Raw genomic sequence first — 26,122 nt, 5'->3', positions numbered from 1 at the left:
TAACGCATATATATGGAATTTAGAAAGACAGTAATGACGACCCAGTTTATTTTAATCACGGAAGTGCTCAGCTTCTTTTGAAGCTCACGTGGCAGTCCTTTCAGTAAGTTATCACAAGCTGAGGCTTAGAAGGATTTCATTTCTGTTCTGTTGCCCAGTTTCATGCACTGAGTGTCTCATTGAGCTCAGCTGGCACTAGGCCCAGATGACGCACAGAACTCAGACATTTATCCCCTGGAGTTGATAGCTTACGGTGAACGATGTTGGATTCGTGATCTCCGAAGAAGGAGATTTAGCTTTGGGACCAGGGACCAGGCTTCATCGCTCAAGAGCTTCTGTGTAGCGGAGTTTTATTAAAGTAAGAAGAGAGACAGAAAAAGCTTCTGACACAGACATCAGAAGGGGGATGGAGAGTGCCCCCTCCGTAGTGTTAGCAAGGGAGCTATATAGTTTTTAGTTATTACAATAAATCAAAAGAATGTCTCAAGGTTGCAAAAATTTTACCAGACCCACTCCCACAATTTACATTTTAGGATAACAGGATTCAGTGAAGTGAAGTCGCTCAGTCGTGTCTGACTCTTTGCAACCCCATGGACTGTAGCCTACCAGGATTCTCCATGGGATTTTCCAGGCAAGAGTACTGGAATGGGTTGCCATTTCCTTCTCCAGGGGATCTTCCCAACCCAGGGATCAAACCCAGGTCTCCCACATTGTAGGCAGACGCTTTACTGTCTGAGCCAGCAGGAAAGTCCTTAGAACTTGACAATAGAAAGATCCTACCACACCCACTCCCATAATATACATTCTAAGATATCAGGATTAGTCAGAAGGTTTTCAGGAAGGAGAAACTGTCTTCAAGCAGGATACATTGTTGTTATATAATCCTTCAGTTCAGTTCAGTTCAGTCGCTCAGTCGTGTCCAACTCTTTGCCACCCCGTGGACTGTATGTAGCACGCCAGGCCTCCCTGTCCATCTCCAACTCCCGGAGTTTACTCAAACTCATGTCCATCAAGTTGGTGATGCCATCCAACCATCTCATCCTCTGTCATCCCCTTCTCCTTCTGCCTTCAATCTTTCCCAGCATCAGGGTCTTTTCCAAGGAGTCAGTTCTTTGCATCAGGTGGCCAAAGTATTAGAGTTTCAGCTTCCACATCAGTCCTTCCAATGAATATTCAGGACTGATCTCCTTTAGAATGGACTAGTTGGATCTCCTTGCAATCCAAGGGACTCTCAAGAGTCTTCTCCAACACCACAGTTCAAAAGCATCAATTCTTTGGCTCAGCTTTCTTTGTAGTCCAACTCTCACATCCATACATGACTACTGGAAAAAATATACATTCTAAGATATCAGAATTTGGACAAAATGTGGTCCAAGATATCAGGATTAGTCAGAAGTTTTCAGGAAGGAAAAACTGTCCTCAAGAAGGATACATTGTTGTTATATAATCCTTAGTACAGAGTTTAAACTGAGTTGTTTGTTGTATAATCATCAGTTCCAGGCTTAAAGGAAAAAAAAAATCAACAAATGTTTTATGTGACTGCTGCTAAGTCACTTTAGTCGTGTCCGACTCTGTGCGACCCCTTAGATGGCAGCCCACCAGGCTCCACCGTCCCTGGGATTCTCCAGGCAAGAACACTGGAGTGGATTGCCATTTCCTTCTCCAATGCACGAAAGTGAAAAGTGAAAGTGAAGTCGCTCAATAAGTGTCCAACTCTTCGTGACCCCATTGACTACAGCCTACCAGGCTCCTTCGTCCATGGGATTTTCCAGGCAAGAGTACTGGAGTGGGTTGCCATTGCCTTCTCCTTTATGTGACTAAGACTAAAGAATGTAAAGAAAAAAGATGTTTGCCCTTTCCTCCTCCTTGAGAATTCTAGGTCCCTACCTCCTCCTCGAGAACCCCAGATCCCTCTCTCTTCAGGGACCCCCGGACTTCTTATCCACCTGCCTAGGAAGTGCCTCTCTCAGAGTCATGGCCAAGTTCTCAGGTGTGCCCTAGGACACTGTTGGAAGTGGGCATATTGCCCTGAGCTTGACCAAGCGGGGCAGTGACAATATGGTCAGGTTGCCTGAGATCTTGGGACATAACCAGAGGGACAGCAAGCCCTGTTGATGTGTCCCTGTGTCCAGTTTTCTTCTTTGCAACGTTTTATTGGACTAAGATCTATTCATACAGCCACTCCTGATGGCTCAGTTGTAAAGAACCCCCCTGCCAATTGAGCAGACCCAGGTTTGATCCCTGGTTTGGGAAGATCCCCTGGAGAAGGACATGACAACCCACTCCACTGTTCTTGCCTGGAAAATCCCATGGACAGAGGAGCCTGGAGTCTGTGGGGTCAGACATGAGTCAAACATGACTTAGTGATTAAATCACTTCCACATAGAGATCCACCAGTCCATTCTAAAGGAGATCAGTCCTGGATGTTCATTGGAAGGACTGATGCTGAAGCTGAAACTCCAGTACTTTGGCCACCTCATGCAAAGAGTTGACTCGTTGGAAAAGACCCTGATGCTGGGAGGGATTGGGGGCAGGAGGAGTAGGGGATGACAGAGGATGAGATGGCTGGATGGCATCACTGACTCGATGGACATGAGTTTGAGTAAACTCCAGGGGTTGGTGATAGACAGGGAGGCCTGGTGTGCTGTGATTCACGGGGTCGCAAAGAGTCGGATACGACTGAGCGACTGAACTGAACTGAACTGAACATAGTAACACACCTCAGCCTTCAGGAACATGAATCTGTGTGCATCTTACATGATTTACTCAAACTGAAAAAGAAAGAAAGAAAAAGCCTTGAGTTGCAACATACTTGGGGAATTGAAGTGTGTGGGTTCGCATAGCTACTTCCAGAATTATATTTGGTGTCCAAGTAGGAGGCATTTTCCTTCTGTCATCTATAGATGATTTCATGTTCTCTGTAATGTAATGATCGCTTCATATATTTATTCATTCATGAAGTGAAGTGACAGTCGCTCAGTCCTGTCCGACTCTCTGCAACCCCACGGACTGTAGCCCACCAGGCTCCTCTGTCCATGGGATTTTCCAGGCAAGGATACTGGAGTGGGTTGCCATTCCCTTCTCCAGGGGATCTTCCCGACCCAGGGATCAAACCTGGGTCTCCCGCATTGCAGATTCTTGACCATCTGACCCACAGGGGAAGCCATTATTCGTGCTTGTGTATACTCCTTTAATGAAAACCCTCCAAAGCTGTATGTAGTCATCAGAGGTAAAAACCAGCCTGTGCATTCAATCATGAGATTTTGACTTCCACAGAGCCATCCGAGTCTTTGGGAATAAATACCCGTGAGTGGCATGGAGCCACTGGAACCTCCCCTGGGAATTCCCTGGTCCTGACAGCCCTCCCTGGAACCCAACAGGGTTGCCCGTCCTCACCCAGGAGGGCAGGGGGAGGGCGGGACTGTGTCAAGTCCGCTGATGAGTCAAGCGTGTGTTTACAAAGCATACGCAGCGGGCACATCAGGGTAACAGGCTTCTGTGTGCCTCTCCCCCTCAGACCACGGACGAGCGGGTGCAGCTGACGGACGTCCGGCCCAGCAGGTGGTACCAGTTCCGGGTGGCAGCCGTGAACGTGCACGGGACCCGAGGCTTCACCGCCCCCAGCAAGCACTTCCGCTCCTCCAAAGGTCAGTGGTGCTTGCCGCCCGCCCGCCCGCCCGCCGACCCACCCACCTCGCGATGGAAGGTCAGGGGGGTGGGGGACACATCCGTGGTGTCTCCAGGCTGGTATGGATGTGTTTGGCCAGCACGTGGCTTTGCTGTGCTGAGCGAATGGGACCAGATGCCTCTGAAGGAGCTGCATGAATTCACAGCTGGGAGGATCCCTGGGATTTGACCTCTGCGAGGCTCCGGAAACTGTCATCACGATGATGTTTTCTCAGCTTGGAACAGGCCGTTGTCTAGAATCAGCTTCCACTGCCTGGGTCTCTCCATCTCTTATCCATCAAGCACCATTCACTTTAAATTTTTTTGGAGAGAAGGCTTTCCTGTTTGCCACATCAGATGATGCAGGTTTCTTGAAAAGAGTGGCTCTGATGCGTGTCATTCACCTCCTGTTTCACAGCAGGCGGAGTTTAAATCCGTCCTGAGTCACTGTGTCGTGGCTATCGCTTTCTTCCCTTCTCATTTCACTGCTGTTCTAAAACCTCTGTGGGTGTGATGAATACTCAGTTTTCCACTTGTTGGTTTAGGCTGTGATTCTGCAAGGGCATGATTGGGCTGGATATTGAGAACAGCTCTGTGTTTATTTCTCCAGTTGTCTTGCGCGTTCTGAATTAATGAGACGTCAGCCTGGCTAATCAGCAAGCTCCGTTTTCATGGGAGATGAGTGAGGTTACTCACTGACTAATCAGCAGGTATCATCGTCCACAGGAGGTCACTCCACCTCCGTTTAGGCAGGCATTGTGATGTTAATGAATAATGTGAGGCGTGTAACGTCGGTCTTGTCTTTCAAGATGGGAAGGTTTGCACTGGCTGCTATAAATTGCAATTCCTTTCCATTTAGGATGTCCAGGTGGCTCAGTGGTAAAGGACCCGCCAGCCAATGCAGAAGATGCAGGTTTGATCCCTGGGATGGGAAGATGCCCTGGAGGAGGAAATGGCAACCCAACGCAGAATTCTTGCCTGGAGAATCCCATGGACAGAGGAGCCTGGTGGGCTACAGTCCGTGGGGTCGCAAAAGTGCCAGACGTGACTGAGCCCACACACGCTCTTATAAGTGTCAGCTAGTCTGTCTATATGTTGCTAGAATGATATTGCCACACCTTTACCGAGATAATCACAGGTCTCACGTGGAAAATTTGCAGCCAAAATAATTTAAATATTTGGATGCCGTTCCAGTGTTTATTGCAGACTTTTTTTCTTTTTAATTGCCTGCACTAGGTCTTAGCTGTGACAGGCGGACCCTTCAGTCTTCACTGTACCCTGTGGGATCCAGTTCCCTGACCAGAGATTGAACCCAGGTCCCCTGCACCAGGCGTGTGGAGTCTTAGCCTCTGGATCACTGGGGAAGTCCCCTGTGTTGTAGATTATTTTTTTTTTTAACTCTTTCTTTTAAAAGGCCCTTTTAAGAAAGGTATGTCCCGCACACCCCGCTCCCAGGTGAATACACTAAGCAAGCTGGAAAGAGAAATAGCAGAGACGTGAGACCTTTCTCGAATGAGGCCTGTCTCCCTGTGGTCCGATGATCTAGAGAGGCCACGTGAATAAATAGTCAGTGGCGGGTTCAGAGGCGAGGATCCGAGTGGGGCTCGGGAAGTCTCCGCCTTGACTTTCCCAGTTCACACGTGGTCCAGGTGTGTGTGGTCACACCGTGTTCCCACTGGCCCCGTTGCCTGCCTGTGGTCTGGCACTCTCCGATCACCACGGCTTGTGCACACACGAGGCACAGCAGTGCCCAGCCTCTGCGTTGCACAGGACAAATCCCCTTTGGAGCTCGGCGGGACCTGGGCAGAGGTCCCGTGACCGTGGCTGCCAACCTCCAGAGAGGCATGTATCCCGGGGAGACAGCAGGGCCACGTCACCCCAGCCCTTCCTGCGTATCTGAGCACTGCTCAGGTCTTGGATTAGCCCTGTGTCTGTCAGTTGGAATGGTCTTTCGTTGAATGAAGGTGCACCGTTTGGGCAATCCCCACACTCACCATTAAATCATTCTGTTTCTTGGTTTGACAAATGTGCCCAGCATTCAGCATTGCAGAGTGCACGTCTGAAGCAAAAAACACACGCCTAGAATTCGTGGTAGGTACTAGTGTCTTCACTGAAGACACAGGCCCGCTAAGCAGCTGAAGCTGATTCATGCAGGATGCAGCTAAGGGTTGTGGTTGTTGCTCAGTCGCTAAGTCGTGTCCATCTATTTGTGACTCCATGGACTGCACCACGCTAGGCCTCCCTGTCCATCACCATCTCCTACTGTTTGCTTAAACTCATGTCCATTGCATCAGTGATGCCATCCAACCATCTCATCCTCTGTTGTCCCCTTCTCCTCCTGCCTTCCATCTTTCCCATCATCAGGCTCTTTTCTGATGAGTCGGCTCCTCATATCAAGGGGCCAAAGTATTGAAGCTTCCGCTTCAGCATCAGTCCTTCCAATGAATAATCAGAGTTGATTTCCTTTAGGATGGACTGGTTTGATCTCCTTGCTGTCCAAGGGACTCTCAAGAGTCTTCTCTAGCACCACAATTTGAAAGCATCAATTCTTTAGGTTCCACATGTAAGAGATATTATATGAAGCTTGCCTTCTGCAGTATGGCCATCTAAAGGTCTCTCTCTTTGTTGGAATTTGCACGCTGGCTTTCTGTGCAAATGTGGAGGTGGGTTTCTGTATGTAACCATTAGCATTGTCGGGACACCTTGAGGTGCCTGCCTCACAGGAGATGATGGCTTTTCTCCCCGGGCAGGACAGAGCAAGGGCTCCTTTCTCATGGGGTTTCATGTCGGTGCGATAATAGACCTGCATTTCTCCAGGGGTGACAAGTGGTTTCATTTGGCATTTTCTGCATCATAGGCGCTGGATTGTTCCATCATTGTGCCTGTTACTTTTTGCTCGTGGAATTAATCATGAAGGTTCAGAGAGGAAACCATAAATCTTTCTTCTGAAATCCAAGTGTTCCATCTTCCTTTTCCAAAAGCACTACATAGAGTTGTTAATAAAGGAACTGTTTTCAAGGCTGAATTTGGATAGTCCTGCTAAATACTGAATATATCTTGCCCTGGAAATCACGCAGATTGTAAAAGGAGCTAACATGGCCTTCCTGTTCCATTCATCTCTGAGGGTGTGTTTGCTTCCTGCCCCGTGAGATGGGTTTCTGTAGACGACTGGGAAGGTTGTAAAGAGGGAGTGGGTGAGGCAGAAAGAGAAGTGGGATAGGGGGAAATGCTCTCATGTAAGCCTCAAGAAAACTCTCATCTTGTGATGTGACTCTGGCCCTCTCATGCTACACTCCCCAACTAGTGAATGAAATGCTGATCCTCAGTTTCCTCATCTGTAAAATGGGAACACGGTGCCAACATTTCAAAAACAAAATACAGCCATAAGCTCATTAGAAATAAGCACCACTTATGAGACCCTGGGTTTGATCCCTGGGTTGGGAAGATCCCTTGGAGAAGGAAATGGCAGCCCACTCCAGTGTTCTTGCCTGGAGAATCCCATGGACAGAGGAGCCAGGGGGGCTACAGTCTACGGGGTTGCAAAGAATTGGACGTGACTGAGCAACTAACACTTTTATGTCCAGTTCCAGAGACTAAATGGTGTCATGGCTTTAGAAAGACTGACTCGGGGTTGGCACTCTGTGGCCCATGGGCCATGTTTGGCCTGCTCCTTGTTTCTGCAAATAGCGTTTCATTAGCACAGAGCCACGCTCATTTGTTGCCATATTGTCAATTTTTTTTGTTATTTTTGTCCCATCATTCAGTTGTGTCCAGCTGTTTGCGACCCCATGGGCTGCAGCACGCCAGGCTTCCCTGTCCTGCACTGTTTCGTGGACTTTGCTCAAACTCACGTCTGTTGAGTCATGAAGCAGTCCAACCATCTCATTCTCTGTCACTGCCTTCTCCTCCTGCCTTCAATCTTTCCCAGCATTGGGGTCTTTTGTAATGAGTCTATGGCTGCTCTTTTTAAAAAGCACTTTTTAGTTTGTATTGGAGTAGAGCGTATTAACAATATTGTGATAGTTTCAGCTAGATAGTGAAGAGACTCAGCCGTACATGTACATGTATCCATTCTCCCGCGAACTCCCCTCCCATCCAGGCTGCCACATGACACTGAGCAGAGTTCCCTGTGCTGTCCAGCAGGTCCTTGTTCGTTCTCCATGTTAAATACAGCCGTGTGTCCATGTCCATCCCAAACTCCATAACTATCCCGTCCCCCAACCTTCCACCTGGTAACCATGAGGTTATTACAGAGTATTGAGCAGAGTCCCATGTGCTGGACAGCAGGTCCTTGTTGGTTCTCCATGTTAAATACAGCAGTGTGTCCATGTCCATCCCAAACTCCCTAACTACCCCTTCCCCAACCATTCCTCCGGGAACCATAACGTTATTACAGAGTAATAAATGCAGACGAGCAGAAGTGTGAGATTCTCAGCCCCTCTGTCTCCCCTCCCTGTCTTTCTCACTTCTGACTGCCACCAGTTACCTGAATGACCTCGGGCAGGCCACTTCACCTATTCAACCCTATGGGTTAAAAGATTGAAAGATCCTTACCAGTTTAGAAAACAAACAAACAAAAAGACCAAACAAGTAGCTTATAGAATCCTTTGAGGCTTTATCATAATGTGGTGTCAGCTATATGCATATAATTGTTTTCCACAAACTTCCAACTGCATTTCAAAGTTTTCATATAATCGAAACATTATGTAAATTGAAAGAAAAGATTTTGTACCTCTCAACAAAGTAAATATACTTCATTTCACAATGTAGGGAACCACTTCACAAGGCCATGGATGGCTGCAGTGTGGGGATTTGTTGGGACTGATTGAGATCCTTCAGCTTAGACAGGTTGGACAGACTCATCTGAGGTCTTCCGTGACTAAACAGATAAACAAAAAGCTGGTTTACAGAGACTAATTGGGGCTGATAAACACATCGTCTCTGCTATTCCCTCTTGGCTCTGTAATTTTAAAGTGATTATTTGGGGGCGGAGGGAAGGAAGAGATTGGAGTGTCTTATCTTCGTTATGGGAATATGCCATCTTGGTATTCTGAACACTGAAATGGGCCTTATGTTTAAGAAAATGTGAAAGTGAAAGAATTAGCCACTCAGTCGTGTCCAGCTCTTTGCGACCCCATGGACTGTAGCCCACCAGGCTCCTCTGTCCATGGGAGTCTCCAGGCAAGAATACTGGAGTGGGTTAATTCCCTTCTCCAGGGGGATATTCCTTACCCAGGGATCAGACCCAGGTCTCCCGCATTGCAGGCAGATTCTTTACTCTTTGAGCCACCAGGGAAGAACATTTGAGCCAAATACTATCAGTTTATTTAAAGGCATTATTTCCTAGTGCTGTTTCATCAGTTAGGTTGTCTCCTGTTTCACAAACTAGGTGATGTTATCCTGGACTATTGCAATCACATGTAAGGCATGAGATATTTTTCCAGGGCGGTGAGTAATGATAGAATGAATGAAGTAGATTAAGGAAATGATGAAACACCACCAGTTGACTTTCCTAAACTGGGAATTTTCTTTAGAAATGTAGATGATTTTGCTCTCTTCCTGTGAACTTCGGATTTCTGGAAGCATAACCGTGTATTTTCAGCACATGGACATCCAGGTGCATCATTGAAAATGTGAATGCCTGTGATTATCCTTACACGTTTTAATTTTTCTTTTGCTTTGAAGCAGTGATGAGCTTGAAGACTAGCTTCCTCTGAGAAGGATCTGCAGTGACTTGCCGTAGGTTTAGGAGTGAATCACGCCACAGATTTGGTTCTAAGGGCCTCAGAGAACACGAAGGCAGGAGGAAATGGTGGCAATATTCTGCCAGTAAGAGGAGGAAAACACATATAACGGACTTGGATAGCGAGACATCTGGTCAACCCGCAGTAGGTGAACAGTCAGGTCAGGACTCCCTGGGGGGAGGTGTTGAGGCTCAGTGACCATTGCAAGAGCCTCGGTAGCTCTTGGTTTCATCTCCAAGAAGTAACCTGGGAACCAGCGTGGCCAGAACAGCAGGAGGAGCAGGGACAGGAGAGCAGACTCAGGATGTTATGCATGGAAGGAAGGCACAAGGCTTTGGGGAGACTGCCAGCTCTTTTTTGGTGAGGGGTGGGCAGTGAGAGCTCCTGAACTCGTGCCATGAAGAATCACCAGCTGGGACTTCCCTGGTGGTCCAGTAGCTAGGATTCTGTGTTCCCAACACAGGGGACCCAGGTTCAATCCCGCTCGGGGAACTGGGTACCACCTGCCACAAGCAAGAGTTCCCATGTGCCAGCTAAAGATACCACCTGCTGGAATGAAGACCCGGCATGGCCAAAGAAATACTAACAAATTTAAAAGCAAAATAAAATGAAACATAAACAAAAATAACAGCATACTGGAGTGGGTAGCCATTCCCTTCTCCAGGGGATCTTCCTGACCCGGGGATTGAACTGAGGTCTCCCGCATTGCAGGTGGATTCCTTAGTGTCTGAGTCACCAGGGAAGCCCAAGAATACTGGAGTAGGTAAGCCTATCCCTTCTCCAGCGGATCTTCCCAACCCAGGAATTGAATCGAGGTCTCCTGCATTGCAGGTGGATTCTTTACCGGCCGAGCTACCAGGGAAGCCAAATAAATAAAAATAAATTAAAAAAAAAAAAAAACAAAACAAAACGATTCACCAGCTGCCATACTGAGAAAGACTCAGACAGGCCTTCCCAATAATCAGGGAGAGAGGAAGGTGAAATGGGCCCAGGGTGTTATTCTGATAGAGACAGTGGGATTCCAGATAGACTCAGTAGTATTGATATGCCCACAGGAGCTGTTCAGTGAGAGCTCAGGAAGGATACAGCCTCGAAGTTTGGGGAAGGAGCCGTGGGAAGGAGGACTGTGCATTTCCTGAGATGGGGTGTCTGTGGTGGGGAGTAGGTGCTGGAGGGGCCAAGATTCTGGTGTTGGCAAAGTAGGCTCCCAACTGGCTCAGTGGTAAAGAATCTGTCTGCCCAGGCAGGAAACACAGGTTCGGTTGGGTCAGGAATATTCCCCTGGAGAAGGGAATGGCAACCCACTTCAGTATTCTTGCCTGGAGAATCCCATGGACAGAGGAGCCTGGCGGGCTACAGTCCTTGGGGTTGCAGAGAGTCAGACATGGCTGAGCGACTAAACAACAACAGTTATTTTATATAAAACATATTTCACATGAATATATTTCTGGGCCCTCCCAGGACTCACTGAAAGCGCATTATCTCAGCATAAGTCTTGGGCGCTCCTGGAGGGTTCCTAATGTTGATTGTTTGAAAACCACTTGGTCACACAAAAAATCATATAATGTGCTTTGGATTAGTGATTAGCCTAGAAACGCAATTACAAAACTTAAAAAAATAATAATAATAGCCCACAAACCTCCAGAACTTAGCTATCGTACAGAAAAGCAACAGATTTAAGAAAACAATAATTCATGTTTCCATCATTCCAAAAATGCAGAGCATCCTGAGAATAAAAACACGGGTATTTTCGCCCAGTCTTCTGTGTGTATATCGAGTTTGCGTCTTTGCTCCTCTGATGCACATGGTGTTAGAACTATTGGGCAGGCATCTTGATGCAAAACCATCTGGAAGTCCTTTGTGGTGAGCAGCATCTATAGTTGCTCAATTTCTGGGGCTTCCCAGGTGGCGCTAGTGGTAAAGAACCCACCTTTAAATGCAGGAGACACATAAGTGACTCGGGTTTGATCCCTGGGTCTGGAAGATCCCTGGAGAAGGAAAAGGCTACCCACTCCAGTATCCTTGCCTGGAGAATCCCATGGACAGAGGAGCCTGGCGGGCTACAGTCTATAGGGTGACAAAGAGTCAGACACGACTAAAGTGACTGAGTGTGCACATACACACGTGGCAAAAAATGAGGGAAAGACCCCCAAGTTCACACATGCTTAGTCATTCTCGTATACATATCTCAAATGGAGATTTGTCGGGGGCGGGGGCCGGGGGGGGCGTGTTCCAGGACCTGGTCTCTCTCAACGGCTGAGAAGGTCTCGGTTTATGCAACAAACGAGAAACGGTGAAATGACAAACATGTTAGCCATCTGTCATCCCATTTGTAATGTGGATTAAAAAAAAAAATGGTTTGTTTTTGCTGATGTCTCCATGTGGCTCTAAACTTTGGACTCAAGGATGTTCAGCTCCAGGTCCACTCAGATGAACACTTATTTGTATGAGCTGGCCCCGGATTTCTGTTTTCTCTTTTCAGAATTTTCACAGGTGTTTCACCATTGCTGACGTGTTTAACGTCACCCAACCTAAATGGAATTTGACGGTGTTTTACAGAATTTTGTCAGTTTCAGGACCGTGGAAATTGGGCAGGGTTGCCGTGGTATGAAACTGTCTAGATTACAAACATGGTCCAAACGCACGTGTCTTACCATTCTGTGGACTTCCCTGGTGGCTCCGTTGGTAAAGAATCTGCCTACAATGCAGGAGACCCCGGTTCAGTCCCTGTGTTTGGAAGATCCCCTGGAGACGGGAAAGGCTACCCACTCTGGCCTGGAGAATATAGGGTTGCAAAGAGTCAGACACTACTGAGCAATTTTCACTTTGACTACTTTTCTGTAGACTGTATTTCAATTTGAGGCTGAAAAAGTGTTTCTGAATGCTGGGAAAGATTGAAAGCAGGAGGAGAAGGGGACGAAAGAGGATGAGATGCTTGGATGGCATCATCCACTCGATGGACATGAGTTTGGGTAAACTCCGGGAGTTGGTGATGGACACGGAGGCCTGGCGTGCTGCAGTCCGTGGGGTCGCAAAGAGTTGGACATGACTGAGCAACTGAACTGAAGTGCTTGTTTTCAAGTATCCTACATATAAAGGGCAGTGTTCCTGCATTGACCCTGTAGTCGTCACATGAGCAGAAATGGTGCTTCCGTGGTTGTTGTTCAGTCGCTCAGTTGAGTCTGACTCTGCGACCCCACAGATGGCAGCATGCCACGCTCCCCTGTCCTTCACGGTCTCCCAGAGTTTGCTCAAACTCCTATCCATGGAGTCGATGGTGCATTTGTGGTCATCATCAAAACTGAACTCTGTCTCCTGCGATTTCAGATCCGTCTGCACCCCCGGCCCCAGCCAACCTCCGGCTGGTGAACTCCACCGTCCACAGTGACGGAAGCGTGGCTGTGACCATCGCGTGGGATGTCCCCGAGGAACCAGACATCCCGGTGCACCACTACAAAGTCTTCTGGAGCTGGACAGTCAACGGCAAGTCCCTTGTGCCGACCAAGAAGAAGAGGAGGAAGACCACAGATGGGGTAAGTGCCCATTCCGGGAAGGGGGCCTGGTGTCTCGTGGGGGCGTTGAACTCAAGGTGCCCCATTTAAGAGCAGCCTCCAATGAGCCCAGAAGAGGGGTGGATGAGGAATGAATTCCCATCGCTTCCCTCTGGCCAAGGAGAATCTGTGATCAGAGGACCACACTGGCCAATCAGCCTCGGACATTTCAGGCTGAGAACGCTTGAATGTCGTCTGTTGACTTACTCATATCCAAAGGGCCAGCACAAACTCTAGAAATCAAAGGGACTGGAATCATGTCCCTCTTACCTGTCTCAGTTCAGTTCAGTCGCTCAGTGGTGTCCGACTCTTTGCAACCCCATGAATGGCAGCATGCCAGGCCTCCCTGTCCATCACCAACTCCCAGGGTTCACCCAAACTCATGTACATCAAGTCAGTGATGCCATCCAGCCATCTCATCCTCTGTCGTCCCCTTCTCCTCCTGCCTCCAATCCCTCCCAGCATCGGGGTCTTTTCCAGTGAGTCAACACTTTGCATCAGGTGGCCAGAGTACTGGAGTTTCAGCCTCAGCATCAGTCCTTCCAAAGAACACCCAGGACTGGTCTCCTTTAGGATGGACTGGTTGAGTCTCCTTGCAGTCCAAGGGACTCGCTAGAGTCTTCTCCAACACCACAGTTCAAAAGTATCAATTCTTTGGTGCTCAGCTTCCTTCACAGTCCAACTCTCACATCCATACATGACCACTGGAAAAACCATAGCCTTGACTAGACGGACCTTTGTTGGCAAAGTAATATCTCTGCTTTTTAATATGCTATGTCTAGCCACTGAAAATGGTACAATTCAAAATGTCCTTGATATTAAGGTTTGCTTTTTTTTTTAAGCGATCCTTCTGAATTGAGGAGTTAAAGTTTTTAGTTTTTCTGTATTGCAAGGTGCTCCTATCTGTAATGTCATTGCTAGAACTGCACACAGTTTACAAGATGTATGTTTGACGATATATGTTTCTCTTGGATTAAAAGGATGTGGGATGGCTTATTGTCCACATACCAAGAAATAAAATCTTCACCAAAACATTTCTTGCAGTGAGATCTCCATAACACTGAACATTCTGCCTGGTGTGACATATGCTTAATGTATAAAAAAATGTGCTTTTATTACACACTTTTTTATATTGATGTTATAAAACATAAACGAACAACTTCCTCTCTAATTTATACGATTGAATTGCACAAACTAATGTTGAAAAGAGCTTTTAAAAGACAGCAACAATTTTTTTTAAATGAACATTCCAGTATTTGTGCCATCGAGGATTGTAAAACACATCTCTACCAGTCCACATCACTGATATCCAGCTGCAATGCTGTTTTATTTGTAAGAAACTTTCTGACAGTTCCAGGTTTTATTTCGTACAATTCTGCAACAAGTGATAACTGATAATGTGTGCTCATCTCATAGAAAGTGCCGAAGGAGATAAAGGTGGGAAATCACAGAAATGGAAATCAGAATGTGACATGATGAAATATATGCATGTATAGTGTACGTATAATGTATATATAGTACATGTGGTATCAGGTGGCCCCAATGGTACCCCCTCCAGTCCTCTTGCCTGGAAAATCCCATGGACAGAGGAGCCTGGAAGGCTGCAGTCCATGGGGTCGCTAAGAGTCGGACATTACTAAGCGACTTCGCTCTCACTTTTCCCTTTCATGCATTGGAGAAGGAAATGGCAACCTGCTCCAGTGTTCTTGCCTGGAAAATCCCAGGGACGGGAGGAGCCTGGCGGGCTGCCGTCTCTAGGGTCGCACAGAGTCAGACATGACTGAAGCAACTTAGCAGCAGCAGACTAAAAGGAGATTGTGTGTGTGTGTGTGTGTGTGTATTTTGTGCATCTGCAGGATGTCTGTGTGTGTGTATCCTATGCCATTTGCAGGATCTATGTGTATGTTTCTCTGTGTGTATTCTGTGCCATTTGCAGGGTGTGTGTGTGAGTTCTGTGTCATTTGCAGGATGTTTGTGTGTATGTGTCCTGTGAGAGTTGCAGTGTGTGTGTGTGTGTATCCTGCACCATTTGCAGAGTGTGTGTGTTTCCTCAGCATTGCCGGGTATGCCTGTGTATTCTCTACCATTTGCAAGGTGTGTGTGTGTGTGTGTGCTGTGGCATTTGTAAGATGTGTGTGTGTGTGTGTGTGTATCCTGTATCACTTGCAGGATACGTGTGTATTTGTGTGTGTGAATCTTGAGCTTTTGTGCAGGGTGTTTGTGTATGAGTGTGTGTGTGTTAGTGCCATTTGCAAGACGTGTGTCTGTGTGTATTTTGTGCTATTTGCTGTGTGTGTGTGTCTTTAACCATTTGCAGGATGTGTGTGTGTATTCCGTGCCGTTTGTAGGATATATAGGTGTATGTGTGTGTGTGTGTTTTATGCCAGTTGTAGGATTGTGTATGTGTTAAAATTATGTGCCGCTGGCAGGATGTGTTTGTGTGTGTGTATGCTGTGGCTTTTGTAGAATGGGTGTGTGTGCTTGTCTGTGTATCCTGTGCAGTTTGCAGGGAATGTGTGTGAATGTGTATTTTGTGCCAGTTCTAGGATCGTGTGTGTGTTTGAATCGTGTGCCATTGGCAGCATGTGTGTGTGTATCCTGTGCCTTTTGTGGGATGTGTGTGTATGTGCATGTATCCTGTGCCTTTTGCAGGATGGGCGTGTGTTTTTGTGTGTGTATGCTGTGCAGTCTGCAGGGAATGTGTGTGACTGTGTATTTTGTGCCAGGTCTAGGATTGTGTGTGTGTTTGAATCGTGTGCCATTTGAAGGATGTGTGTGTGTGTGTGTGCGTGTCCTGTGCAATTTGCAGGGTGTGTGTGTGTGTGTTTTGTTCCAGTTCTAGGATTGTGTGTGTGTGTGAAGCCTGTGCCATGTGTATCCTGTGCTATTTGCAGGATGTGTGTGTATATGTACCGTGTCATCTGCACGGGGGGTGTGTGTGTGTGTCCTGTTCCATTGTGTGTGTGTGTGTGTGTATTTTGTGACAGTTGTAGGGTTGTGTGTCTGTTTGAAGCCTGTGCCATGTGTATCCTGTTCCATTTGCAGGGTGTGTGTGTGCATGTGTGTGTCTGTGTCCTGTTCCATTGTGTGTGTGTGTGTGTGTGTGTGCGTGTGTGTGTCCTGTTCCATTTGCTGTATGTGTTCCTCCACAGGGAATTGAACCCTGGCCCCAACACTGAAAGCACCAAATCCTGGCCAGTGTACTACCGCAGAACTGCCCATGTACTATCTTTTGACAGATGTTTGAATTCTAAGACCACAAGCTTAGTTCTCTCAATTCCCAGTTCTTGTAAGGGACCTTATTATCATACCCACAAGCCATAAAAACATACTTTTAAAAGCATCCTGTCAAGTCGATTTTTCTTAACAACTTTCGGAGGAAATTTTCTCATAGAAGACGGAGGATCCACATTGGGGAAATACAGTGAATGTCCGTTCGCTGGGTCTCTCCAGGTGTGCGCTGCTGTGACTCTCTGCTAGTCTGTTATAAAGGGCGCTCATTGTCTCTGTGAGCTGCCGTCCAGGAAGGAGTGAGGGACACACACACAGAGACGCACATATATCCTGCCAACGGCACACGATTCACACACACACACACACAGCCCTAGCACGGGCACAAAATACACACACTCACACATACCCTGCAGATTGCACAGGATACACACACAGACACAAACACACACACACCCATCCTACAAAAGGCACAGAATACACACACAAACACACACACCCATTCTGCAAAAGGCACAGGATACACGCACACAAACACACATCCCACAAAAGGCACAGGATACACACACACACACACACACACACACACATCCTGCCAATGGCACAGAATTCAAACACACATACAGTCCTAGAACTGTGAGTTCTAGGAGTGAGTTATTCATCATCACATAACTGCAGAGTATCCAATAATGGGGTTAGTGACACAGTTTCCAAAAAAAAGAAAAAGATGCTTTTGTGTGACATTTATTTGGATCCACGGCACGACTGGCTTTGCTAAAGATGTAGAAGGTTCCGTGATCTTAGTCCTGGCGGAGGTCAGGTGGGAGCTGGTGGGCTCCCTGAGGACCGGGGACCCCTGGCGGGAGGCTCAGGGTCAGGGCGGCTTCTGACGCAGTCTCGTCTCCCCTCCGCCTGCAGTCCCAGAACTCGGTGACCCTGGAGCCGCTGCAGCTGGGCTGCGACTACACTGTGGAGCTGCAAGCCATCACCTACTGGGGTCAGACGCGCCTCAAGAGCGCCAAGGTGTCCCTGCAGTTCACGTCTGCGCACGTCGCCCACAACAGTGAGTGTGCACGGCTCCTTTCCCTCACTTCCCATCTTCACCGGGCAGGTCTTCCTACCAGCGTGCGTGTGACTGTGTCCTGTGAACCAGCACGTGTGCAAGTGTTACCTTGGTGTCTTCCTCACGGTCTTCATCTATTCTGCGTGCAGTGTTTTGGCATCATAATGGAAACTTCAGAGGAAAAGATGTCCCATACTAGCAGATGCTAATATTGACATGATTCAGGGTCCTTATTCTAATGGAAACTTCGGAAGAAAAGGTGTCTCATTCTAGCAGATGCTGATATTGACATGATTCAGGGTCCTTATTCTAGTGGAAACTTCAGAAGAAATGGTGTCTCATTCTAGCTGATGTTAATATTGACATGATTCAGGGTCCTTATTCTAATGGAAACTTCAGCAGAAAAGGTATCTCATTCTAGCAGATGCTGATATTGACATGATTCGGGGTCCTTCTTGTAATAGAAACTTCAGAAGAAAAGGTGTCCCATTCTAGCAGATGCTGATATTGACATGATTCAGGGTCCTTATTCTAATAGAAACTTCAGAAGAAAAGGTGTCTCATCCCAGCAGATGCCAATATTGACATGATTCAGGATCCTTATGCAAATATGTCTTTATAGTTTTGTTTTTTTTTAATGTGTCTGTGCTGGGTCTTCATAGCTGTGTGAGGGCTTTTCTCTAGCAGCGGCAAGCAGGAACTGTTGCCTAGTTATGGTGCCCAGGCTTCTCACTGAGCTGCTTCCTCGTTACAGACCACAGGTTCTAGGACACACGGGCTCACTAGCTGTGGTACCCGGGCTTAGCTGCTCCATGACGTGTGGGATCTTCCCGGACCTGGGAGCGAACCCGTGTCTCCTGCTTTGGCAGGCGGATTCTTTACCACTGAGCCACCAGGGAAGCCCTGCCTTGGAGTTTTCTGTACAACTTTTATCTGTTTCACAGATACTTGTGGTGTCACAATGGACACTTAAGAAGGTGTCCCATTCCAGCAAACGCTTGCGTTCACACGATCGGGTCCTCACACACGCGTACGGGTCTTCGAGAAGGATCCTTGTAGCTAAACTCTCAGAAACTGTTAATTCCCTCTTCAAATGCAACATGCATTTGAGGCTTTCAACCCCTTTCTTTGTGGGTTTCACACAGTGGTCACAATTCCTGCAGAAGGCTACCCAGTACCGCACTGGCAGCAGTGACCATGTCACCCCACGCCCACATCCTAGGCGCCAGTGTTACCAAGCTCGTCTGTGACCATGAACTTAGCACAGTGAGAGGAAGGGCATATGAGACCCTCGTCTCTGAGCCAGATGTTGGGTGCTGTGGTGTTTCTGGCTTTTGCCGACAGCTGGGGAGTGGCGGGCAGGGCCGTGGGGAGGCTCCTGGGGCCGGGCTGATGGACGGTCAGCCTGGGAAAGGCCACAGGCATCTCCGCAAGTGTTGCTGCCCCAGGCTCACAAGGTCTGCCTTTCATCATGGCTCCAGGCCTGGGTCAAACCAGGACGGTGTGACAAGCGTCTAGAATTTAGGAAAGAGTAGGTTGAAGCTGAAACTCCAATACTTTGGCCACCTGATGCGAAGAGCTGACTCATTTGAAAAGACCCTGTTGCTGGGAAAGATTGAGGACAGGAGGAGAAGGGGGACGACAGAGGATGAGATGATTGGATGGCATCACTGACTCAATGGACATGGGTTTGGGTGGACTCTGGGAGTTGGTGATGGACAGGGAGGCCTGGTGTGCTGCAGTTCATGGGGTCACAAAGAGTTGGACACGACTGAGCGACTGAACTGAACTGAACTGAGGCTGGCTCCTCTGAGTTAGATGCAGGGATAGTCCATAACCATGTTCCTTGAGCTTGTGTGCATGCTCAGTCATGTCCAACTCTGCGAACCCGCATGGACTCCTCTGTCCATGGGATTCTCCAGGCAAGAATATTGGAGCGGGTTGCCATTTCCTTCTCCAGGGGGTCTTCCCTACCCAGGGATGGAACCTGTGTCTCCTGCATTGGCAGGCGGCTGCTTTAACCACTGACTGAGCCATTTGGGAAGGAAGTCCTAATTATCTTGTACCACCTGGAAGATAATGGGGATCCAAAGGAGCAGGTCCACTTTTAATGGTGTTTTTCAAAAGAGTTCTCGAAACAAGAGCTTCCTCCCTACTTCAGAAATGGGTCCTTTGGGAGATTAGATGGATTTGAAAAGTCCACTATTTCTGTGTATCAGCCTGGGTACAGTACAACTTTTATGTAAAAATTCTCATGGAAACATTTCTGAGCATTTAATAACTTCATTGAGTTTTTAAAAGTTTTTTATTGAAGTGCAGTTGATGGACCACGTTGTGGCAATTTTCTGTTGTACAGCAAAGTAATTTCAGTTATGTATATATATGTACATTTTAAAAAGTGTATTCTTCTCCATGATGGTTTATCACAGGATGTTAAATATAGTTCCCTGTGATACACAATAAGACCTTATTGCTTATCCGTTCTTTATATCAAAGCTCACATCTGCTAACCCCAACTTCCCACTCCATCCCTCCCCATTGCTGGCCCCCTTGGTAATCACCAGTCTGTTCTCAACATCTGTGAGGCTGTTTCTGTTTCATAGGTAAGTTCATTGGCGTCACTTTAGATCCCACAGGTGAGACCATACAGTATTAGTCTTTCTCTGTCAGACTTAATGCGCTTAGTATGATCATCGCTAGGCCCATCCATGTCACTGCAGATGGCATCGTCTCATTCTTTTTCGCGGCTGAGTAATATTCCATTGTCTATATGTACCACACCTTCTTTATCCATTCCTCTCTTGGTGGGCCTTGGGGTTGTTTCACATGTGTTGGCTGCAATGAACGTAGAGGCGCGTGTACCTTTTTGGATTATAATTTTGTCTGGATACGTGCCCAGAAATGGGGTAGCTGGGTCATACAATAGTCCTATTTTTAGTTTTCTTAGGAACTTTCATGTTGTTTTCCATAGTGGCTGCACCCACCATTCATTAATTTCTTTAAATGCAATCCTACATCCATTCATCCAGTATTCTTGGGCTTCCCTGGTGGCTCAGCTGGGAAAGAATCCACCTGCAATGCAGGAGACCTGGGTTCAATCTCTGGATTGGCAAGATCCCCCTGGAGAAGGGAAAGACTACCCACTCCAGTATTCTGGGCTGGAGAATTCCATGAACTGTATAGCCCATGGGGTTGCAAACAGTCAGACATGACTTAGCGACTTGAACACTTTAATTCACTCATCAAACTATGTCTAACTATGGGAACAGTTACTATATCATACTATCATAGACCTCACTAGAGTATAAACAAATATGTCATATACAAAGGAAAAAGTATACATATATATATATGTGAGTATATATACAATATAGACTATTGTATGTGTACATTATACAATCTCTATGTATCTATTTCCATGCATTCTATGTAATACAATGTTTTCATGTATTAACATGAACTTGCGCACACGTTACCGCATTAGACACACCTGTTGTCAGCCTTCTGAGAGCACAATGTGGAGTCTGTAAACACGTGGCCAGGATAACAGAGAGACTAGCCCATGGTGCAGAGAGCTGCCGGGGAATCGTGGAGGCAGACAGACTGACACGGTAGTAGGCACTGAGCCTGCCGGCCTCTCCTGGGCCTTGCAGAGCAGCAGGCGTCACACCGCACACGTGCAGCTCTGGAACAGAGCACTGTGTGTGCAGAGAACCAGCACAGGGTGGGGGCGGGGAATGAAGCAGGAGGAGCTTCCCCCCTTGGAGACTGCAGTCAGTCCCATGGGTGTCCTGCCATCCATGTGCCGAGGCCACCCTGGGCACCCCACAACCTGATGCCGCCACCTCCCCACCCCCAGAAACCAGAGCTGTATGTTTGGCTGCCCGCCCGGCACCGCCACTGGGATGGCTGACAGCTTCGTGAAATGGAACATCCTCCAAACCACGATCATCTCATCCTTTCACCCCTGTTTCTCTCCACGGCCCTACCCTCAGAGCACCTGTCCCTCAGCCCTTCTGTTCGAGCCTGAGGTCAGGAGAGGTCGTTTTTCATGCCTCGGTTTACCTCTCTCCAGAAATCCACTTCATGAAGAATCAAAGTCCTCTGGTGTTCTAACCTCACCTGCAACGTGGGGACCTGTCCAGGTCTTGCCCACTGTCCAGGCCATTGCCACCTTCCTGATACAGTTTATCTCCTAATTATTATTGGTTTCCAGCCTTTCTTCAATATCTGTCTTATAGATGACTGTCAGAACAGTCTCTAGAAAACATTAACCAGTATCACAGATTTCTTCCCCTCTCAAGACCATCACGTATTCCTGCCGTCTCTTCACTTATGCCCACATCTCACGCTTTCCTGTTTCCCCAACTTACTACTCACTGATTTCTCCTCAAACCAAAATCCTTTAAACGTCTGATTCTCCTGAGATGGTAGTTTTTCTTCTACTGGTGGTGGGGATTTCTGTCTTGTGCAAAGTTAAGTTGGCCTTTTGGTGTTTTTCCAGTTTTCCCAATAAACAGCGTTCCTTCCCCCTTAGAGGCTGGTATGGCTGCGATCCATGAAGGGGCCGTATGAGTCCTGTAATTGAATATGCGTTTCTGCCCACAGCGGAGAATCCCATGAACAGAGGAGCATGGTGGGCTACAGTCCAGCTCAGTTCAGTTCAGTAGCTCAGTCGTGTCCGACTCTTTGTGACCCCATGAACCGCAGCACGCCAGGCCTCCCTGTCCATCACCAACTCCCGGAGTCCACCCAAACTCATGTCCCTTGAGTCGGTGATGCCATCCAACCATTTCATCCTCTGTCATCCCCTTCTCCTCCCACCCTCAATCTTTCCCAGCATCAGGGTCTTTTCAAAAGAGTCAGTTCTTTGTATCAGATGGCTAAAGTATTTGAATTTCAGCTTCAACATCAGTCCTTCCAATAAACACTCAGGACTGATTTCCTTTAGGATGGACTGGTTGTATCTCCTTGCAGTCCAAAGGACACTCAAGAGTCTCCTCCAACATCACAGTTCAAAAGCATCAATTCCTCAGCTCTCAGCTTTCTTTATGGTCCAACTCTCACATCCATACATGACTACTGGAAAAACCACAGCTTTGCTCAGATGGACTTTTGTTGTCAAAGTAATGTCTCTGCTTTTTAATATGCTGTCTAGGGTTGGTCATAACTTTCGGCTACAGTCCATAAGGTCTCAAAGAGTTGGACATGACTGAGCACGCATGTACCATTTTACGTAACCAAGAAAGAGATATGATATTTAACCTACCAAAGGCCACTTTATTCTAGGATTAACTGATTCCTGTCAGAAGGATCAGAACAATTTAAAAAAAATAAGTGATACTGCAAAGTACCAGTCATAATACATGTTACTTGGGTTTCAGGGTGGCCTCCAGCAGAGACTGTCTTAACACAGGATTAGGCAGGACACAGCTGAGTGTGTGTCAGGACACGCTTTGTAACCCAACGTTGATGTATAATCCCATAAACAGTAATGTGTGCCTGTGACAGGAACACAATGAGTTTTCATCATGAACCAACCAGAAGTAAAGAATCATTACAACTTTCCAGTTTAAGCAAGGGAAATTATATTTTATAGGAAGCAGTGCTGTAAATGTCAGCATATAAGTTACTTTTTGAATGCTGTTTTTCCAGGGCTGCAGGCTACTAGGCGTTTTCATGATAAACGTTTCTATGAAAGCAAAGGTGCGTGTTCACACAGTTTTATAAAAGGGCCCCTTGAAGGAAAGAAAGACATAATCCTGTCTTTAATAGAAACGTAACTTGCTCTCTTGGGAGGCAGGAGGAACATTTCCGGGGGTGACAGTTTCCAAATGCTTGATGTAGTGGACTCATGGAGCTGGAAGAATATTCCAGAGTTCATCTAACATCTGGAGAAACGGCCTAGTCACTCAGTTCTCTTTCACTTTCAGGACTATTAAAGAGTATAAACCAGACCTCATCCTTTTTCAGAATATGGAGAAGTGGCTTTTATTCCATTTTTGTTTCCTGCTGGAAGTGGAGGACACGCTCAGAGGGAGGGACAACTCCCAGGGCTGAGGTTGGACTGTGCATCCTCTATGTGTCAGCGTGTCCTCTGGGGGCGTGCCCCTGTGTGTGGGCGTGTCCTCTGTGGGCGTGTCCTCTGGGGCATGTGCTGTGTGGGGGCGTGTCCTCTATGTGTGGGGGCGTGTCCATGTGTGGGGGCGTGGCCACGCGGGTTCACGCTGAAATCATTCAGTAAAGCAGCAGACGTTCAATCCTGAGATATATACGCTTTTTTTACGTCGGTAGTGAAAACTAAGCATTTCCATGGGATATAACAGGCCCAAGGACGACAGTATTCACGGAGAGGTTAAACAACCGTCTAGACTATCTTGGTTATCTGCCAGTGAATTCTTAACAGGACAGGTTATTTAAGGAATTAGATGCATACGTGAGCTTGTGAAAAATTTAAGATTTGTGAAAAGCCTTAAACTTTCTAAAAAAAGCTTTTTATTGGAGTACAGTTGATTTCACAGTGTTGGTATTAGTTTCTGCTATACAGCACAGGCGGTTATATGTATACACGTATCCTCTCTTTCAGATGTCTTCTCATATAGACCACTACACAGCATTGAGTAGAGTTCTCTGTGGTATACAGTAGGTTCTCATTCACCTTCAGTTCAGTCACTCAGTCGTGTCCCATTCTTTGGGACCCCACGGACTGCAGCACGCCAGGCCTCCCTGTCCATCACGAACTCCCGGAGCTTGCTCAAACTCATGCCCATCGAATGGGTGATGCCATCCAAGTATCTCATCCTCTGCCGTCCCCTTCTCCTCCTGCCTTCCATCCTTCCCAGCATCAGGGTCTTTTCCAATGAGTCAGGTTCTCATTAGTTTAGTGTATGTGTGTAAATTGCTATCTCCCAGTTCATCCCACGCCACTCTTAACCCCCTTGGTATCCTTGGGTGTGTTCTCTATGTGTGTGTCTCTATCTCTGCTTTGCAAATAAGCTCATCTACACTATTTTTCTATATTCTACATACATGCATTAATGTATTTGTCTTTCTGACTTCCTTCACACTATGGCAGTCTCCAGGTCCCTCCATGTTTATGAAGAAGGCAGAGTTTAATTCCTGTTTATGGCTGAGTAATATTCCATTACACCTTAAATTCTTTTTAAAAAATGCCTTAGGTGTAAGCAGCAGGATTCTGTAAGCCCACGGTGGCATCCAGAAAGGGGCATGTTTGGGTGCCTGTCTTGTGGGTTCCCTGTGACCCTGCCCCCACTCTGGGCCCCAGGCTTGCTGTGCTGGGGTCTGTAGACTTGGATGTAAGGCTTCTCACAGGCTGTGACGTTGTGACTTAAAGATGACATTGGTGTTGGCCCGTTCCAGGCACACGGCTCCAAAACTCTTGGAATTCCTTAAGCAGTGAGAGCCATGAAGGTGTGTTTTCTTATGTGAAATGAGGTGATTTTTTGGACAGCACCGAAGGACAGGGTGGCCATGAGAGGAACGTACCAGTGACTGGAAGCTTGGAACTTTCCGTCTCCACTTCCTACCACCACCTCTGAGGAAGAGAGAGTGGCTGGAGGTGCAGTTCAGTCATCGGTGGCTAATAATTTAATCAATCGTGTCTGTGTAATGAAGCCTCTGTAAACCCCGGACGCCAGGATTCAGAGGGCTCTGGACTTGGTGAATGTGTGCTGGGAGGGGGACTCCCTGGAGCAGGAAGCCCCACCCGCTTCTCCCCACCCTATCCCATGCTGCTCTGCCATCTGGCTGTTCCTGAGTTATATCCTTTTTTCTTCTCTTTTTTCATATATATAAATCCGGTTTCACGCCTAGGCATTACTACCTTTGAAGATCAGTCAGTTTAGTCACTCAGTTGTGTCTGACTCTTTGCGACCCCCTGGACTGCAGCACGCCAGGCCTCCCTGCCCATCACCAACTCCCGGAGTTTACTCAAACTCAAGTCCACCGAGTCACTGATGCCATCCAACCATCTCATCCTCTCTCGTCCCCTTCTCTTCCCGCCTTCCATCTTTCCCAGCATCAGGGTCTTTTCCAATAAGTCAGCTCTTCACATCAGGTGGCCAAAGGATTGGAGTTTCAGCTTCAGCATCAGTCCTTCCAATGAATATTCAAAACTGATTTCCTTTAGAATGGACTGGTTGGATCTCCCTGCAGTCCAAGGGACTCTCCAGAGTCTTCTCTCAAGCGTCTCCTCTGGCACCACAGTTCAAAAGCATCAGTTCTTCGGTGCTCAGCCTTCTTTGTAGTCCAACTCTCACATCCATACATGACTACTGGAAAAACCATAGCCTTGACTAGACGGACCTTTGTTGGCAAAGTAACGTGTCTGCTTTTTAATATGCTGTCTAGGTTGGTCGTAGCTTTTCTTCTAAGGAGCAAGTGTCTTTTAATTTCATGGCTGCAGTCACTATCTGCAGTGATTTCGGAGCCCCCCCAAAATAAAGTCTGTCACTGTTTCTATTGTTTCCCATCTATTTGCCATGAAGTGATAAGACCAGATGCCATGATCTTAGTTTTCTAAATGCTGAGTTTTTTTTTTTCTACTTTGATATAGATTTTATTATTTTTTTTATTCAATTTTAATTAAAAAAAAATTATACATGTGTTCCCCATCCTGAACCCTCCTCCCTCCTCCCTCCCCATACCATCCCTCTGGGTCGTCCCAGTGCACCAGCCCCAAGCATCCAGCATCGTGCATTGAACCTGGACTGGCATCTCATTTCATACATGACATTTCACATGTTTCAATGCCATTCTACCAAATCTTCCCACCCTCTCCCTCTCCCACAGAGTCCATAAGCCTGTTCTATACATCAGTGTCTCTTTTGCTGTCTCGTATACAGGGT

At 47.2% G+C, this 26,122-nt stretch overlaps 1 protein-coding gene across 2 annotated transcripts in view; it reads left to right on the top strand.

Annotated features, from left to right (window-relative positions):
- Positions 1 to 26,122, top strand: part of ANOS1 (anosmin 1) — a 209,473-nt gene that overhangs the window by 156,994 nt on the left and 26,357 nt on the right. For both annotated transcript variants that reach the window (XR_015158983.1, XM_086387829.1), the window contains exons 6-8: positions 3,518 to 3,647; positions 12,738 to 12,943; positions 17,111 to 17,255. Coding sequence is in view for 1 of the 2 variants with exons in the window: in XM_086387829.1 (XP_086243955.1) it covers positions 3,518 to 3,647; positions 12,738 to 12,943; positions 17,111 to 17,255 (481 nt within the window). In the remaining variant the exon portion in view is untranslated. The remainder of the gene's footprint in view (positions 1 to 3,517; positions 3,648 to 12,737; positions 12,944 to 17,110; positions 17,256 to 26,122) is intronic.

Source organism: Bos grunniens, chromosome X (genome assembly GCF_055505025.1).
Source record: "Bos grunniens cultivar Pamir isolate PY7600 chromosome X, Bosgru_T2T1.0, whole genome shotgun sequence".
NCBI classification, from domain to species: Eukaryota; Metazoa; Chordata; class Mammalia; order Artiodactyla; family Bovidae; genus Bos; species Bos grunniens.
The sequence above is the reverse complement of the archived record's forward strand: the minus strand, read 5'-3'. Positions and strand labels throughout refer to the sequence as shown.